This window comes from Bos javanicus, chromosome X, assembly GCF_032452875.1.
Source record: "Bos javanicus breed banteng chromosome X, ARS-OSU_banteng_1.0, whole genome shotgun sequence".
NCBI classification, from domain to species: Eukaryota; Metazoa; Chordata; class Mammalia; order Artiodactyla; family Bovidae; genus Bos; species Bos javanicus.
The window spans coordinates 47,089,813-47,109,907 of record NC_083897.1 but is presented as its reverse complement, the minus strand read 5'-3'; the positions used below and the strand labels follow the sequence as shown (position 1 = coordinate 47,109,907).

Here is a 20,095-nt window from a genome sequence, read left to right as displayed (position 1 = left end):
TTCTTCCAAGGAGTGTCTTTTAATTTCATGGCCGCAATCACCATCTGCAGTGATTCTGGAGCCTCAAAAATAAAGCCTGACACTGTTTCCACTGTTTCCCCATCTATTTCCCATGAAGTTATGGGACCAGATGCCATGATCTTAGTTTTCTGAATGTTGAGTTTTAAGCCAACTTTTTCACTCTCCACTTTCACTTTCATCACGAGGCTTTTTAGTTCCTTCACTTCCTGCCATAAGGGTGGTGTCATCTGCATATCTGAGGTTATTGATATTTCTCCTGGCAATCTTGATTCTAGCTTGTGCTTCTTCCAGCCCACTGTTTCTCATGATATACTCTGCATATAAGTTAAATAAGCAGGGTGACAATATACAGCCTTTTCTATTCTTGTTGTTCCATGTCCAGTTCTAACTGTTGCTTCCTGACCTGCATATATGTTTCTCAAGAGGCAGGTCAGGTGGTCTGGTATTCCATCTCTTTCAGAATTTTCCTCAGTTTATTGTGATCCACACAGTCAAAGGCTTTGGCATAGTCAATAAAGCAGAAATAGATGTTAATCCTTACTGTTCACCATAAACCTTTACAGTTTGGTGGCTACCATAAGTTTAGATCTTCTCCATTAAGAGCTTGATTGTTTCCAAGTTTAACTTCCTCCTTGAAAAAAAGTAAAACATGGGCCAGGAAATACTGTTAAGCCCTGGTGTTCTCTTTATTTCAACTTATTTTGTTTCTCCTCTTGTATTTACAGTAAACAGTAATTTTCAGGTTGCTATTCTCAACTTGCCAACTTCCCAAAATGCCATATTTTGCAATGTATGAGTATGAAAAGGAGACACAAAGATTCAATGTAATAAATTTATTGAACATTTACTTCTCTCTGAGCATATACACTTCTCTCTGAGTTGCTGTGCTAGCACTGAGTCTGTTGGGACAAACGGGGCATATTCCTTGCCACTTATGAACTCAACCTAGGAGGTACAGAGAGAAGAATACAATGAAATAAAAAATGCAAATGTGGTAGATGCTGTATTACTAATAAGGCTAAAGTGCTGTTGTAACTCAGAGAAAGAAAAGGGTAATTCTGTCAAAATGGGGCTAGAGAAATCAGACCACGATATAGATGAAGTGGCATTTATACTCCAGTAAATATTTATTTGGTCAGTGTTGATTTTCTGCATGTTTTCCAATATGTAAATATGAATCTCTGTTGTATATTTTAGACCACAAAATAATTAAAGTGGAACTGACACGTAACTGATAAAATAATGGACAACATTTCTGCAAACTTTCATTGACTGTGATTGTGGGCAATTCCTTCATCATTCTAGGCTTCAGTTTGTTCAACTGAAAAATGATGAATTTGAACTAAATGCCATGTTGGATTTCTTTTAGCAGGGACTAGATTAAATCTAAACTTTCTGTCAGCTCTAGAGTTTTGAAAAGATTTTTTTCCTCCAATTTTTTTTTCCTCCCTCATTCCCCCAACTTTTTAAACTCTATGACTTTACTTTTTTCTTTTTCTTCATTTGATAGATTTTTCCCCTATAGTATTTCCTCTAATCTAAACTTTCATCATTATTAATCTTTTGAAGAATTCAGAATGGATAAATAGCTAATCGGCGTTACTAATCTGACGTGGAAAGAGGTCAGACAGCAAAAGGTATGGTTGGTCATTAAAATTTGTAATAGTGGATTTAAATCATAGGAAACTAACACTGTTTATAGAAAACTTAACCTGCTTTTATCTTATAGGATGGTACTAATTTAACTGAAAGGAAACCCATTTCAGATTTACACAAAAACTTAGGATTAATAGTGCCTTCAAATACATTAATATTATTTTCCCTTTTTGAATGGAATAGTTTTAATTAAGTTTTGCTAATCCTTTTGGTTTAATCCCTGGAGCTGACTTATAAAACACTAAGGTTTTAAATCAAACTGTAGAAATCATCAAAGCTGAAAGTTACAGTGATAGCCATGGGAAGAGGGGGCTGGGGGGAAACAATACAGGATTTATAAACTAGGTCTAGCAAACTGGCAATGCTTTAGACAATATAGATCTATAGGTCTATTAGATATAATTTTATACATATAATCTTTAAAATTAGTCACTGGGGAAAAGGTAATGGTGATTTATCAAATATATTTTCAGTATTTTACAGGCGTTAGATTCTCTATAGCAACAGCTTTTATTTTTCTTTCTAAAGGCTCATTGGTATGTCAAACATGAAGGAGAGGATCTGAAGATTTATCATTTAACCTAGAAGAAAATGACCACAGAAATATTATTTTATTAATCCCCCTGGTAATATAATTACAATGTACTATTTGATTCTGAACTTCATAAGAGTGATGAGATAGATGATCTGTTTAGAAGGAACTCTCCGCCCTCACTCTGCCTGCTTGCCTCCACCCTGCCTGCAATAATAAGTAAATAGATAAATAAGTGAATCCAAAGCAAAACAAAACCACTTTCCAATTCTTTAGGCAATGCTTCATAAACTTTTCCCAACCAAGTGCCCCTAATGAAAGAGAAGATTGAACATGCTCCCCTAGGGATCTACAGCAAGTGTGACATTTCTTTGAAGTCATCTGTTTTATTTTAAAAATTCATGTGAATTTTGCATTCCAATCCATAACATATATCTGTTTTATGTAAAAATGATGTGGTTTCCCCCAATATCTTTGAGTTACAGAGCTCTAGGAAAATATGCTAAGTTTATACCATCGCCTTTGATAGTTTAAGATGCACATAAATTTTAGAAGGTTAGCTTTACAAGGAAGCAAGGCATTTTCCATGAATCCCACATATTTCCCACTTTTAGTTTTCTTTCACTTGAAGGTAATTTTTTTCCCTCTGTCAGTTACTTTGAGGTATATACCTTAAGTAATGAGCTGAAATACATTTATTGCTATTCCAGACAGAAGAGATACTTATTCTATTAAAATAGGTACTTAGGTTCTAATAATCAAAAAACTTACAAGAGGGAGGAATACATACATACACTAATATATATACAAAACATAAACAAGAGTTTATATCATAAGGACTATATTCAATATCTTATAACATATAATGGAAAGTATAATTGAATCACTTTGCCATATACCTTAAACTAACATAATATTGTTAATCAACTATACTTCAATAAAAAATGAAAAACATAGGATTTTCAAAGGTGTAGGAAGAAAACAGAAACACAAAAGATAGATATAGTAGTCATACAATCATTCTTTAAATATGAAAAATATAAAAATAATATAAAAATCATTAACTAGTTTCAACTTTCCTGTACCACTCCAGTTTACAAAGAAAGGTACTTTTTTCTTTGTATAAGCAGTAATTTCACAAGGAGATAGGCCATAATTACAGAAAATAATTACTAGAGAGTGTTGATCTATTTTTATTTTTGCTGGTTGGCTGTGAATATAGATACGCTAGTTATATCCACAGTATTAGAGGTGACAGAATATGATTCAAACAGGACTGAAATCTATATTAAGCAAACAAACATGCTAAACTTAAGCACCAAGGGAAAGTATTTAACTACAAAGAAGAAATTGGCTTGACATTTCGCACCACGTTCTGTTTTTTTCTTGCAGTCTAATTTCACAAGTATTTTCTCATAAGGGCTCAATAGTAACACATTTAAAAAGCATAAGGAAATGTATCCTGAACAGCGAATTGACAAATGTCAGGTGTCTTAGAGAACAGGGCACTTGAGATTCTCAGGCACAGGATGTAGCATGATACACAGAGACAGCATTATTAGAAAGGAATAAAAATGGCTCAAGAGAAAGTATGTCTGGGCACCCTGAAAGAAAACTAGAAGGAAATGAAAGAGGGATGCAAGTAAGTGGAATGTATGTAAGAACTTCTTGAGTTGAAAACTCTGAGTCTAAATTTTATAGGGAAAGAAAAAGAACTAGTCACAACAACTTGACAGGGGATTGCTGAAGCCCAAACAGTAAGAAAGGAAGATCTTTTGCAACAGTTTTTTGAATACAATGACATTCATTTCATGAATACATGAAAGCAGAAATAAGCAAATATATCAGAGAGGTTTTGCTCTTAAAATGGATAGGAAGAAAGAAGTTGGTTAGATTGTAAAAGAAAACTATGTAAAGATCTGCCAAAAGCCCCAGAGTAGGAAACAGAACTGAGTATAATACATACTTGGCTGAGAATGGAAGGATTACAGGTAGCCTTATAATTCCTCTCCTCTAACAAGACAACAGTAACAACTATAATATTCATTAAATTAAAGGAGTTAAAGAAATTCCATTAATTTCATTAAAGAAAAACATTGCGGATGTGATCAACAATACCAGAATGGCAGAGATGACAACTGGCTACTGAACAATATTATACATATGACATTCTGGGTTTTACAGACACACTTTTTTTCTACTTTGAAGGACACTAACCAGTGTATATGGTTTGTAGTAAACTCAGGAAGCATATGTTTTTCAGTCCTTACAGAAAGTTCTCAGAGTTATAGAGAAGTGGAATTGTGCTGCTCTGCTCAGTCATATTCAACTCTTTGCAACCTTATAGACTGTAGCCCTCCAGGCTCCTCTGTCCACAGAATTTTCCAGGCAAGAATACTGGAGTGGGTTGCCATTTCCTTCTCCAGAGAAGTGGAATTATCACAGTGCAATTTCAAATAAAAGCTTTATTGCTTACTTTTCTGATCCAAGAGGAAAAATGTACTCCACATCTATTGTTTCACCTTCCAAAAAAATGTTTCCTTGATCCTTCCTTTCATTCACTTTTCAACTTCTGGCAAAAGTAAATACTCACTAACCAACAAAGCTAATGAGTTCAAATTAAAGTCTGGAGACATTTTTCTTCTTCCCCAGTGACGTTTTCACCTATCCTAACACATTCCACGACTGTGCCTTGCTGATACTGTTGACTGTCTGGACTGCATACTCCTTTTCCATGTCTGTAAAAATCCTAATTTTCATACTTCACCTTTTTGGCCTCTTTCACTATGCCTTCACTTAACTATCCATTCAAAAGTATTTTCCCTCTCATCTAAACTACAGTCTATTTTCTTATAGCACTTCTCATATTCATCTCTGTTTTATATAGTATTTGTATACATGTCTTCTCTTCTAGATTTTAAACGCATTCTAGCAAGAACTATCTCACAATCATTTTGTTATTACCAACAGCCCCACAGTATGGTTCTTTTGCAAACAATATACACTTAAGTGTTTATGAAATGAATGAACAAACATATTATCTGATCAGAGACACAAAAGCTTCAATAACCTAGAATTGCTAAAAAAAAAAAAAAAAGTCAGTTAAAAGCAGGTTATTAAAATATACTATGTTGTCAAATACAAACTAAGGAAAACTATCTTCCTGCTTTTCTTAGATCAGTAACCAAACAAAAAATATGATTAATGCTTATAGATTACCATTTAAAGTATAATATTTTGGCAGGATGTAGTTTCAAATCAGTTATAAATCAATTACCTTTGCTTGCACTTTCTACATGCTCCAGTTCATCAGTAAATTTCAGGATATCCTGGTAATTTTCCTCACAGATTTCAGCAAGGAAATGCAAGAGGGTGGTCTTTTGATCTGATGATTTAGTATCTCGGATCTGAAATGGAATAATGATAACTATTTTTAGTATTTTTCAGCAATATAAATATAGACTTCTACTTAAAGAAGTGAAATGAATGAATGAACTCAATTCACTATAATTAATATAACTTTTTTTAAATGTCTAGGGTAGTTTATACTGGGGCTCTAGTAACAATACGCTGGGTTTTGAAATGAACTCATTTTCAAAGAGAGAAAGGTGACCCAAAATGTAAATAATAACAATAATAATAATAATAAACTTTCATCTGTATTTCTTAAAATGTCTAAATCATGATGGCAAAGTGAACTATTCTTTTCCTGAGAAAAGAACAACCACTTAAGTATTAATAATAATAGTCCAAGTTAATGTGTGTTTCTGTTATCATCATTTTGGTCTTTGTATTATTTCATAAATATATTCTTAAAAGCTGGATGCATCTATGAGGTTATATTTACTTCAGCTATCATCTATGCAAATTAAAATAAAAGAGCAAGTGCATTGTATGCTCCTTTACTTGCATGGGCCATCAAAAAAAAAATAACTGAAGGCTTTTTAAGCTGATTTATAAACAGAATCTGACCATACAATCATGATAATATGTCAAATTTTATTTCTCTGCCTACACATTGTATCTTCTTTTCAGAGACACTAGAAAAGAGATGCTGAAGTTAGAATGATAAAAAAACTGCAAACTATAGGACCAAAAAAAATCTATAATGAGAATCTAAGTATTTTCTTTAATATAACTGTTATACAAGACTAAGCTACAAATGAAATTAAGGATTTACTTAGAAACAAAGGACAAATATGGCACGAAGTATCAAGTTTTCTCATTCTATTGGATGTTTTCTTTCCATAATCCTTAGATGATGGGTTTGTCCACTGATGTCCATACTGATTTGGGGATTTTAGCTTTAAGGATTACTGTTTAGAATAAATGAATATTCTTTACAAACAGGCTTGTGAAAAGACTTGGAGGATATTTAGTTAATTACAGAGTAATTTAATCCTTATTATTTTAGTGGCTAAGGAAAAAAAAATATCACATTTACTCAATCAGGTCCATACTTTTTGTGTTACAGTTTATTAGAATAACTGTTAGATTCCAATGATATGAAAAACGTAAAAGAAATGTTAGTCTTAAGGCTCAAAACAAACAGCCATAGGAGTCATGATGCTGGTAATTCCAAGGCACGTAAAAATATTTAAAATTTTGCATTATTATGCTGATGCAGTAAACACTTTTAAGTACTACAGAGTTGAAATGACACAATTCAAGAATAAGCTATAAGAACAAAAAGCAACAAAAACCTAAAGAGCAATTTGTCTTAAGTCAGGCTTGCAGTTGTAGAAGACTCAATAGGAGGTTCACTTCCCTAAAGAGAGGTCTTTTCTTGAGATTAGTGTTATATGTTCACAAAGTGCATCCCTTTCAGAGGATGCTGGCTACTCCAACCAATAAGGAAATAAACATTTTCTTTTCTTCGTTGTTTCTTACAAACTACTTTAACTCCTAAATGTTCAAGCTGGAGTTATAAAAGGCAGAAGAATCAGAGATAAAAATTGCCAACATCCACTGGATCAACGAAAAAGCAAGAGAGTTCCAGAAAAACATCTACTTTTGCTTTATTGACTACACCAAAGCCTTTGACTGTGTGGATCAAAACAAACTGTGGAAAATTCTTCAGGAGATGGGAAAACCAGAACAACTGATCTGCCTCCTGAGAAATTTGTATGCAGTTCAAGAAGCAACAGTTAGAACTAGACATGGAACAATAGACTGGTTCCAAATTGGGAAAGGAGTACATCAAAGCTGTATATTGTCACCCTGCTTATTTAACTTATATGCAGAGTACATCATGTGAAATGCTGGGCTGGAAGAAGCACAAGCTGGAATCAAGATTTCTGGGAGAAATATCAATAATCTCAGATATGCAGATGATACCACCCTTATGGCAGGAAGTGAAGAACTAAAGAGCCTCTTGATGAAAGTGAAAGAGGAGAGTGAAAAAGTTGTTTTAAAACTCAACATTCAGAAAACTAAGATCATGGCATTTGGTCCCAATACTTCGTTGCAAATAGATGAGGAAACAATGGAAACCGTGAGAGACTCTATTCTTGGGGGTTCCAAAATTACTGCAGATGGTGACTGTAGCCGTGTAATTAAAAGACGCTTGCTCCTTGGAAGAAAAGCTATGACCCACATAGACAACATATTAAAAAGCAGAGACATTACTTTGCTAACAAAAGTCCATCTAGTCAAAGCTATGGTTTTTTTCCAGTAGTCAGGTATGGATGTGAGAGTTGGCCTATAAAGAAACCTGAGCGCCAAAGAATTGATGCTTTTGAACTGTGGTGTTGGAGAAGACTTGAGAGTCCCTTGGACTGCAAGGAGATCCAACCAGTCCATCCCAAAGGAAATCAGTCCTGAATATTCATTGGAAGGACTGATGCTAAAGCTGAAACTCCAATACTTTGCCACCTGATGCGAAGAACCGACTCATTGGAAAAGACCCTGACGCTAGGAAAGAGGGAAGGTGGGAGCAGAAGGGGATGACAGACGATGAGATGGTTGAATGGCATCAACGACACAATGGACATGAGTTTGAGTAGGCTCCGGGAGTTGCTGATGAACAGGGAAGCCTGGCTTGGTACTATCCATGAGGTCTCAAGGAGTCGGACATGACTAAGTGACTGAAGTCAACTGAAAAATATTAGGTACTTAAAGAAATTGAAGGCACATCTTCCTAAAGGAGGGGAATTGATCTGTATTTTATGAAATCTATGGAGACAAACTATTTACACACAGAGAGACAAACACAGGGCCCAACAATAAAAACCCATGCAATTTTTTAGGATACCACACTGTAGAAGTATATCAGTTTTCTTTTAAAAAATGCACATGGCCAATACTGGAAAGGAAAACACAAGAACAGAAAAATAGCACTGTGCTTGTATGGCAACCTTGTCGGTGATTTAAAAACTCCCTTTTTGACATGCATGCTTATATGTGGTTAATTTTCAGAATTCTCAGAAGTGAAGCATAACATTTCAGTTAAATATATTTATTGAAATCAGAAAGAGTAGTCAACAGAGTTGCATGACTTTTCTAGATTTCTAACATTGCCTTCAAGGCATGGACAAAGATGGCCACACGCTTATCTTGTCAAGCTGAGAAATATTTTAGTTGGTATGGGAGATGACTTGCTAAATCTGTATTGAAATGTTTATTTTTTAAATAACGTTACACCAAGAGTCTATCTTGTGGTTTCAAATTGGCAGGGAATATTAACAACAAATATGTAGTCTTTAAAAAATTTTTCTCTATGTCCATGACACTTAGACCAATCATTTAAAAATGAACATATAATATCAAAACATAAGGGTAAAGCATCTTTACATATTAAAGTATATTTACTTTGTATTATCAGGGCTTCAGTGTCTCTTACTGTGTCTACACCATCCACACATTAGTCATCGTCTCTCTCAGGACCTATTGAATGGTTCAATGTCAAGTACAGAAGGCAACTAAGAACATTCACTTTCATGACTTCTAATGGCTAAAGGCATTTATCCAATAATTTGCTCTTCCAAGTGTACTCGCTAGCTATAGACATCTCCTGGGGTAGTATAAAGGTAACCTGAGTATGTTCAAAATCACTTCCAAAGTGTTTGGGTTAGTTTACTGATAAATAAAATTAACTTCATTTTGATATCAGGTTAACTCAGTGTAACATGCAAAAGGATGAACAAAATGGCCACCCTATAATCCTCTGTCTTGTACATATTTTCAAACAATATAATCACAAATAGCTCCAGAAATTGGAATTATTTGAAAAAGCTAAAAACATTTTACAATATCTTAATAAAGTGAGTTATCAGTGAATGACAGCAATAAAAATAGAGCAATTCTCTATATTTACTGATTAAGTGCCAGTTAATAAACCACATAGTGATTTTAATTATAATCATTTGACCAATAAATGTTATACATAAAGATTAATAACTGGATTTATACTAACTGTAACTACCTAATCTTTAATAACTTTCTGAAATGGTACATGAATACAAAATACCTTTAACAGATTAACACATTTGTCTAGCAAATTCTGATCATTCTTTTTTCCCTAATAAACAGGAGTGCTATATTATGAAAGATACTATTTATATGTGATGTGTTCAAATACATTTCCAAAACTTTAGTTAGGGAGATAGCAAAATATCTGAATAACCAATTGCCTTATAAAAGATTTATTTTGAACATTCTCATTCGAGCCTGAAAACCTGCAGTCTTCACCTTATTTTTGAAATCAGTTGGTCTGAACACACAGAACGCAGCACACAGCCAGAGTGCCTGAGCCAACAACATTTTAATCATCCATGTCAGTCACACTCAATATTTCTGTGAAGGAACCCTTCTATAAGTAATTTTCCCTTCTCCTGAGATTTAAGCCTATTTTTTCTTGCTCTGTCACCAGTGGATACTGAAAATAACTGGTCACTAATCCTCTGTATGGAGAAGGCAATGGCACCCCACTCCAGTACTTTTGCCTAGAAAATCCCATGGACGGAGGAGCCTGGTAGGCTGCAGTCCATGGGGTCGCTAGAGTCGGACATGACTGAGCGACTTCACTTCCACTTTTCACTTTCATGCCTTGGAGAAGGAAATGGCAACCCACTCCAGTGTTCTTGCCTGGAGAATCCCAGGGACGGGAAGCCTGGTGGGCTGCCGTCTATGGGGTCGCACAGAGTCGGACACGACTAAAGCGACGCAGCAGCAGCAGCACCTCTCACAAGAGTGAAAGCTCCCTTTCTCAGGTGTTCTTTGCTCTTAAACCAAACTATTTCAGTTCATTTAACCTCACCACACAAATGTCAGTTTTTAAATGTTTAATTTTGTCAGGATGATTAGAACCCATTCAGTTTCCATTGCAAAGTCTCCCTTCAGCTACTAGAAAAGCACACCAACTTCTTGGTTTTGCATTTTAAGGCCCTTTCTCAGCTGATCCTTGCCTACCTTTCTAATGTGTCCCCTGCTGCTTTCTTGTACCTATCCTTCTCTTCAGTTTGATTACAACGGCTTGAACATACCATAGTGTCACACCACTGTGCTTTTGTACATCTTGTGCTCTCTATAGACTCTCGTCCTCTTTTCTCTATCTGCCAAGTGAATACCTACTCAAATTTCAAGAGTACTCAAGTACTCCTTCCTTTCTGAAGACCCCGCTAAGGAATACTTTATTCCTTCCTTTGCTATGTTCCTTCACTCTAAACATTTCAACACAGTACTTTCTTCCAGTCAATATGAGCTCTTCCAAGGGAAGAAACCCTGTTTCACTAATATTTATTATCCACAGTACCTAGGAGCATCATAGTACATACCTAGGGAGGCAATCAATGTTTCTGAATGAAGATTTTTCTCCACACAAATTCCCACCTGTGTAGGCCATAGAAAGATTCTTCTAAATTAAACTATACTCTTGTTCTGTTTGCATGTGTACACATATGCACACACACACACATACATACATACACATAGAGATATTGACCATAAAGCCCAGACTTTTTCAGGACACCGTATCTGTTGTGAGTTATATGAGAGGGAATGCCAGAACAAAGTCACAACGTCCCCTTGGGAAATGAAGCACTAAACATTTATAAGGGGAGACAGGTCAGAAGCAAAGCAATTATGAATGTAGAAGTACATTTGATGATTCAGTGCGGGCTGGACACTAGGGATCAGAGACAAACAATAAATGGGATCAGAGATAAACAATAAATGGTACTTTCAAAGCCCCAAAAGCCTAGCATTTACAAGAAAACACAAAGTTATACAGAAAGGGGATGACGTAGAAGAGTAATTTTGTAAAAAGTGTCAAGGACTGATATATCTAAAATGATAATGAGTACATGAAAAAAAAAAAGGCAAAGAAAGGACAAATTTAAGACACACTGTGAAGACAAACAAGATTAAGCCACTGAAAAGAAATACCTGGGATAATGGAAAGGGAAAGATCCAACTCCAAAAGTTTTAAATTTAGGTGATTAAAAGAATGGTTGTACTGGAAACAGAACTGCCATATGACCCAGCAATCCCACTACTGGGCATACACACCAAGGAAACCAGAATTGAAAGAGACACGTGTACCTCAATGTTCATCGCAGCACTGTTTACAATAGCTAGGACATGGAAGCAACATAGATGTCCATCGGCAGACAAATGGATAAGAAAGCTGTGGTACATATCTACAATGGAATATTATTCAGCTATTAAAAAGAATGCATTTGAATTAGTTCAAATGAAGAGGATGAAATTGGAGCCTATTATACAGAGTGAAGTAAGTCAGAAAGAAAAACACCAATACAGTATATTAATGCAGATATATGGAATTTAGAAAGATGGTAATGATGACCCTATATGTGAGATAGCAAAAGAGACACAGATGTAAAGAACAGACTGCTGGACTCTGTGGGAGAAGGCGAGGGTGGGATGATTTGAGATAATAGCTTTGAAACATGTATATTATCATATGTGAAATAGATCGCTAGTCCCAGTTCGATGCATGAGATAGGGTGCTCAGGGCTGGTGCACTGGGTTGACCCTGAGGGATGGGATGGGGAGGGAGAGTCATGATGGGGAACACATGTACACCTATGGCTGATACATGTGAATGTATGGCAAAAACCACCACAATATTGTCAAGTAATTAGCCTCCAATTAAAATTTTTTTAAAAGAGAAAAAAAATAAAGAATGGTTGTATTGAGAAAGTGGTAACTCTCTAGAGTAAGCTGGCTTTGAGAAGGAGGTAGCAGTTTGTTTTTAAACATTAAGTGGTAGCTATGTGGAGCTAATCTATGGAAGGTGGTCATGGCCATTCCATTCTCTCTGCTTCATTTTATCCTATATAATAATGCTTCTTAAATATCCATATTACCATGCCACTCTCTTCCTTCAAAAAAATAATGGTTCTCTACAGCTCATATAAAGAGGTTCACATTTCTAATCAGAATAGTTATCTACCACAGACTTTAGATTCAGACAGTACTAGGTTAAAACCTTTACTCTGTATACCATTCACTACTTCTGTGACCTTAGGCAAGTGAACTAAATACTCTATGTCTCAGCTTTCTGATCCACAAAATAGGCATTAGATAAGACTTGTAGAATTTAATAAGATAGTCTATTATCATGACCAGGATCACCATCTAGATCAGAAGTGATAAGAATCTACTTTAGCTTCCCATCTTCATACAGAGTAAGTCATTCAGTTCAGTTCAGTTCAGTCGCTCAGTCGTGTCCGACTCTTGGCGATGCCATGAATTGCAGCATGCCAGGCCTCCCTGTCCATCACCAACTCCCGGAGTTCACTGAGACTCACGTCCATCAAGTCAGTGATGCCATCCAGCCATCTCATCCCCTGTCGTCCCCTTCTCCTCCCACCCCCAATCCCTCCCAGCATCAGAGTCTTTTCCAATGAGTCAACTCTTCGCATGAGATGGCCAAAGTACTGGAGTTTCAGCTTTAGCATCATTCCTTCCAAAGAAATCCCAGGGCTGATCTCCTTCAGAATAGACTGGTTGGATCTCCTTGCAGTCCAAGGGACTCGCAGGAGTCTTCTCCAACACCACAGTTCAAAAGCATCAATTCTTCAGCGCTCAGCCTTCTTTACAGTCCAAATCTCACCCCCATACATGACCACTGGAAAAACCATAGCCTTGACTAGACGGACCTTTGTTGGCAAAGTAATGGCTCTGCTTTTGAATATGCTATCTAGGTTGGTCATAACTTTCCCTCCAAGGAGTAAGCGTCTTTTAATTTCATGGCTGCAGTCACCATCTTATATGATTTTGAAGTCCAGAAAAATAAAGTCTGACACTGTTTCCACTGTTTCCCCATCTATTTCCCATGAAGTGATGGGACCAGATGCCATGATCTTCATTTTCTGAATGTTGAGCTTTAAGCCAACTTTTTCACTCTTCTCTTTCACTTTCATCAAGAGGCTTTTTGGTTCCTCTTCAGTTTCTGCCATCAGGGTGGTGTCATCTGCATATCTGAGATTATTGATATTTCTCCCAGCAATCTTGATTCCAGCTTGTGTTTCTTCCAGTCCAGCGTTTCTCATGATGTACTCTGCATATAAGTTAAATAAGCAGGGTGACAATATACAGCCTTGACGTACTCCTTTTCCTATTTGGAACCAGTTTGTTGTGTCCTGTCCAGTTCTAACTGTTGCTTTCTGACCTGCATACAGATTTCTCAAGAGGCAGATCAGGTGGTCTGGTATTCCCATCTCTTGAAGAATTTTCCACAGTTTATTGTGATCCACACAGTCAAAGGCTTTGGCATAGTCAATAAAGCAGAAATAGATGGTTTTCTGGAACTCTCTTGCTTTTTTGATGATCCAGCAGATGTTGGCAATTTGATCTCTGGTTCCTCTGCCTTTTCTAAAACCCCTTGAACATCAGGAAGTTCACGGTTCACGTATTGCTGAAGCCTGGCTTGGAGAATTTTGAGCATTACTTTACTAGCGTGTGAGATGAGTGCAATTGTGCGGTAGTTTGAGCATTATGGTAAGTCATTACTATAACCTAAAAGTCCCTCTGTGACCTGGACCACTATCACCACTGAGATCTTATCCCTAGCTATCATCCCTCACCAGCCCCCTTAAGCCATGCTTGACCTCCATTCTGTTGCTCCTTGAATTTAACAGGCATGTGTCTCACTTAGAGCCTGTGCATGCACTTTTTCTCTGCCTGGAAGTTTTCACTTTTATTCACCAGCATGGCTAGCTCCTTCTCGTCTTTCAAGATCTATACTCAAAAGTCACTTTCTCATTATGTTCTAGTTACTCTATCAAAAATTGCAATCTACTCTCAAAACATCTCTTACCTCTCTCCCTCTTATATTTTTCTCCATAGCAATCACCACAAATATACTCCTACTTATATTTTTATTATCTGTCTCTCTCTGGTACAATGTCAGCTACACAAGTAGAGGGCATTTTTTGGTCTGCTTTGTTCACTTTTATATACTCAGTACCTAGAACAATGGCTGGCACATAACAGGCACTTAATATATATTTACTGAATGCATGAGTGGGTGAAGTTTTCCATTCATTTTCTTATGTTCTTCTTGACCTAAAATGCCTTCTTCCTTCATCATGTGGCAGTAGCCTATACCCCCTTTAAGGGGGATGAGAACCAACATTTCTAACCTATCTATCATGTGCCTATGGGCCAGGTACTTTGATAAGTGTTTCAAATGTGTCATCTTTTGTTTAAAAAATTATGAAAGTATTCAATTATTAACAAGCCCATTTTATAGATAAGGAACCAGGCTTAGAGTGCTTATGTAATTTGACCTTGGTCAAGAGTTGGTGCCAGAATACAAGAAGGTAACTTATGAAAATTGGGTGTATATCACATTCTGGAATGAATTAAGCATTAAGGGTGATAAAGGTGATGGGACTGGGGGACAGGGTCATTCAGGGAGAGCAGTGCTAATGATCCTCTCTGAACTTTCCTGAACAGAATTAATAAATTTTGTTTTTATTTTTCTCATAGTGATTTATATAAACTCTAGTTAAAGGATTTATTCCACAATAGATCATTTTGTTTACACAAGGAGTCTCACCTATCAAACTGTGAACTACTTAAGAAAGAAGAAAAAATAAAATTTTGTTCAGTAAATGTTTGTTGAATGAATAAATGCTACAGAGAGCCCAAAGATAATGAGAACTGACTTGATGATTAGAGAAATCTTCCATAACCTTCATGGACAGTTTCAATACATTGCCAGTGGTGTAAACTTAAAAAGACTGGATAGCCAGAAAGATAAGGCAACATGTAAGGTAATTTATTAAAAATATTGATTATGGGTAACAAATAGATAGATAATAGAGGGGACAGCAGAGCTGGCAGCTGGAAAATGGTGAAACTAGTAACAAAGATTATTATGATTGTTCATCCTCAATAAGTTCAACATAATTAAGGCTGTGGGGATTAGGCAACGGAAGAAATCAACATTAAAAATCATGAGAAAGGAAAATGGATAGGCATTGGTTATTTCACTCATTCTCAAACCATGGCCTGAACCAATAGATTCAACATCATCTACGAACTTGATCGAAATGCAAAAATGAGGGCCATGCATGAAACTGACTAAATCAGAAACTAGAAGGGTAGGGGTCCATCAATATATGTTTTAATATATTGGCCAAAAAATCCCAATAGTACCTCCAGATGATTGAGCCATGCTAAAGTTTGAGAACCACTAGTCCTCTTAGAAGGAAATTTCTAGACAAGATGTTTGCCAGGGCCCTCTCATAATTACTTCCACATATACAAAGTTGAAATGTCAACATAACTCCAAAGCTTACTGTTAATTTAAAACTAGAGAGGAATTGTCTAGGAATCTGTGACATCTGAAGGACACAATCACTCAGAATATTCTTGATTAATTTATATTAAAAATAAGACTGAATAGTATCAGAACTTACCATCTACTCATCTAAGAACTGATGACCCAAACAGTATGTCCAAAGCTGTGAAGATTGTAAATATACTGTTCATAAGTCTTTAAAACTCTCCCTCATCCTTCACCTAAAAGTGTATTGAAAATACAGCTACATAATGCTGTAGTGTGTCTTATCATCCCTGTATTATCAGGGTGATGGGCTAGACAACCCAGAAGATCCTTCATGCCTTCCGACTGTAATTCAAGCTGCAAAACTCACTTATTGGCAAATCTGAATTACTGTTGAAATATTTGCTCAAGAATTTTGGATTAGAGTAACAAATTTCAGTGCAAGACATCAGGTTTCAATGCTTTCCATAAAAAGTCTTGCCTTATGAATTTATTTCACCAGTTCTAATTTCTAGGCTAATGTGTGCTGGCTCTAAGTAAACAAATGCTATGATATATTTAAGCAGGTTTAAAAATATTAAAACTTCAATGTGATGGAATATAAAAATACAACAAGGTAGTGAATATATAACAGAAAAGAAGCAGACTCATAGATCTAGAGAATAAACTAATGGTTATCAGTGGGGAGGTGGAAGGGCACAACAAGGGTAAGGGGACCGAGAGGTACAAATTATTATGTATAAAATAAGCTACAAAGATATATGATACAACAGGGGGAATATAGCAAATATTTTAAAATAACTATAAATGGAGTATAACCTTTAAAAATTGTGAATCAGTATATAGTAGACCTGGAACTTATATAATATCATGTATATCAACTATACTTGAATAGAAAAAGAAAAAACTTCAATGTGAGATAAAAGTTCATGTCTCTAGACTATATCAGAAGGCCGGCCTTTCTAGACTGCCTGCTCCCTTTTCCCCTAGTGTTTATACAAATGGCTACAATGAAACTCAGCAACTTATGAACAGATCCTTTACTCAGGAAAACTCAGAAATGCCTAATCCCTCTGCATCAAGGAAAGAGCTCTGACAGATAGCAACACAACAGGACCCACATTTATATTGAACTGTCCTTGGAAAGGGAGAAGGCAATGGCAACCCACTCCAGTACTCTTGCCTGGAAAATCCCATGGAAGGAGGAGCCTGGTAGGGTGCAGTCCATGAAGCCCTGAAGAGTCAGACACGACTGAGCGACTTCACTTTCACTTTTCACTTTCATGCATTGGAGAAGGAAATGGATGTAGGGAAAAGCAGTGAAGGAATCTGGTAGAATCATTGGCATAAACCCAGCTAGACTACCAATATGATCAGATCATTCAACTTCATTTCTTTTAGCAGAAATGTTCCCTAATCATGGCTTCTTTTTCTCTATTATATTTTATATTCATGGAACAGTTAATATTTAAGCAATCATGAATGCTCCAGTGCATATATCAAAACAACTGCTATTGCGTGCCAGTCTTGGTACAGCACATGAATTCTAATGTTTGTCTCCTTTATTTAAGCAAAATTAAGCTCTGTGCTCTCTGCCAAGGGTTGTTTACAAATTATTGCTTTCTTCAATACCACCACACGCTGCAATAACATTGAGAAAGATAATGTATTTTTAAGGATTCCAATTACCATAAAGATATTAGCTCTGTAGCGACGACCAGACAAGTTTCATACATGCTTTCCTGGCTTTATTTCTAACTCTCACCCCAAATGCTTTCCTGGTGCTACATGACCAGGGCTGACACTAATTCAGCCAAATGTAATATACAGTAGAAAGATGTCTTAATTCTTTATGGAAATGTGACTGTCCTTTTTTCTTTTACAATGGTATTTCAAAGAAAAAGGGAACAGATAATATCAATTATGGTAAAGTCAAGCAATTTAAAAGTTTTACACTTGTTTGCTTAGTATATAGCAGCAGTCTGTGAAAGGAGAGCTTAAACTTGAAAACTATGATAACATTAAATGGCATAAAGACTCATCTCAATTGCCACCTTCTGGCCCAGCAGGGCAGTGGTGATGTCAGTTTCCAAGAAAAGACAAATTTTGCTTTCCTGTTCTTCCTGCTCCACCTCTCGGCATGTTTCCTTCTATCCCTACTTACTTATTCAAGGAGAATACTCTGCATATGCATTAGCCTGAAGTAGTCAGCACCAGTGGCAAATCAACAACCATTTGTCCTCATTTGAGGCAAGACCAGAAAGAATTAATGAATCATGTCTATACTTTAAAAACTAAAGCTGTTCTGGCACTTTCAAGTGCTCTTAATCAACCTGCCTATAGGTTTACCAAATAGAAGTTCTTCTGAGAATAGTTTGAACAAAAATCAAGGTATTCTAAATTAGTATAGAAATACTTTACAAACACGAATATCCCTAAGGTCTTCAATGGTTTCCTCTCAGAAATGGTTTAAGCTTTTAACTAAAACTTGAAACTTTTATTGTCATGAGAATTTTACTTAACAAAACTTTTATATGCATGAGGTTTGAAAATAAGTGAAGGAATTTTGGATTTGTTCATTTTATGTTTTTCCTGTACATCACCACCACCAAATAGGTATATATAACTGATATTGCTATCTATATATGGTGTAAATAAATGACTTTTGGAGGTGTGACATTAGTGGCTTGAAGAACAACTATTTAACCTATTTAAGAACAACTTTTAAGGCCTAAGTTATGCAATATTGCCAAATTATAATTAGAATCTGTGCAACCACTGTTTAGGGATGAGTTACATAATTAGCTATCCCCAATCATTCATTTTCATGACTGTATACTATTCCACCACATGAATATACTTTAGGTATAGTCTCATGTTGGAGAAGGCAATGGCACCCCACTCCAGTACTTTTGCCTGGAAAATCCCATGGACAGAGGAGCCTGGTAGGCTGCAGTACATGGGGTTGCTAGAGTCGGACACAACTGAGTGACTTCACTTTCACTTTTCACTTTCATGCACTGGAGGAGGAAATGGCAACCCACTCCAGTGTTCTTGCCTGGAGAATCCCAGGGACGGGGAGCCTGGTGGGCTGCCGTCTATGGGGTCGCACAGAGTCGAACATGACTGAAGCGACTTAGCAGCAGCAGCAGCATAGTCTCATGTTGATCATTTCTGTTATCTAGTTTCCATTCTTAGAGGGGTGAGGGAGTCATTATTACTGATATTCTTATAGATAATACTGTTGTGAATATTGTTTTGTTATAATACACATAAAATTTACCATTTTAACCATTTTTAAGTGTACAGTTAAGTGGTGTTAAGTACATTCAACATTGTTATGCAAACATAACCAATGTCCACCTCCAGAACTTTTTCCCATGCTGACATTCTGCACCCATTAAACAATAATTCCTCATTCTTCTTTCTGTTCTACCTGCTAGCAACCACTACTCTGCTTTCTGTCTCTATGAATTTGTCTGTTATATACCTCAATTAAGTGGGATTATCAATATTTGTCCTAATGTGTCTGTCTTATCACACTTAGCATAATGTCTTCAAGATTCATCCATGTTGTAGGATATACCAGATCTCCTTTTTGTAAAGGTTGAATAATAGCCCATTGTATGTATATAGCATTTTATTTATTCATTCATCTGTCAGTGGATACTTGGGTTGTTCCCACCTTTGGCCATTGTGAAAAATGATACTATGAATAATCAGTATGCAAATATATGTTCAGGTCTCTGCTTTCAATTCTTTTATATTTACATACAGAAGTGGAATGTGGCATCATACAGTAATTCCATGTTTAACTTTTTTAGTAACTACCATACTGTTTTCCACAGGGGCTATTATCGTACAAGCCATTTTACATTCACACAAGCCATTGTACAAATGTTCCAGTTCCTCTGTTTCCTTGCTAATGTGCTTGTTTTCTGGTTTTTTTTTTTAAGATAGTAGCTATCCTAACGGATATGAAGTGGTATTCATTATAGTTTTGATTCAGATTTCCCTAATGATTAATGATGTTGAGCATATTTTCATGTGCTGATTGGCCATTTTCTTTAGAAAAATGTCTATTAGTCTTTTGCCCATTTTTGAATTAGGTTGCTTGTGTTTGCTGT

General features: G+C 36.1%; 1 protein-coding gene across 3 annotated transcripts in view; it reads right to left on the bottom strand.

Moving 5' to 3' along the window:
• Positions 1 to 20,095, bottom strand: part of DIAPH2 (diaphanous related formin 2) — a 941,635-nt gene that overhangs the window by 444,545 nt on the left and 476,995 nt on the right. For all 3 annotated transcript variants that reach the window (XM_061409121.1, XM_061409122.1, XM_061409123.1), the window contains one exon: positions 5,487 to 5,616. In XM_061409121.1, coding sequence (XP_061265105.1) covers positions 5,487 to 5,616 — 130 coding nt within the window. The remainder of the gene's footprint in view (positions 1 to 5,486; positions 5,617 to 20,095) is intronic.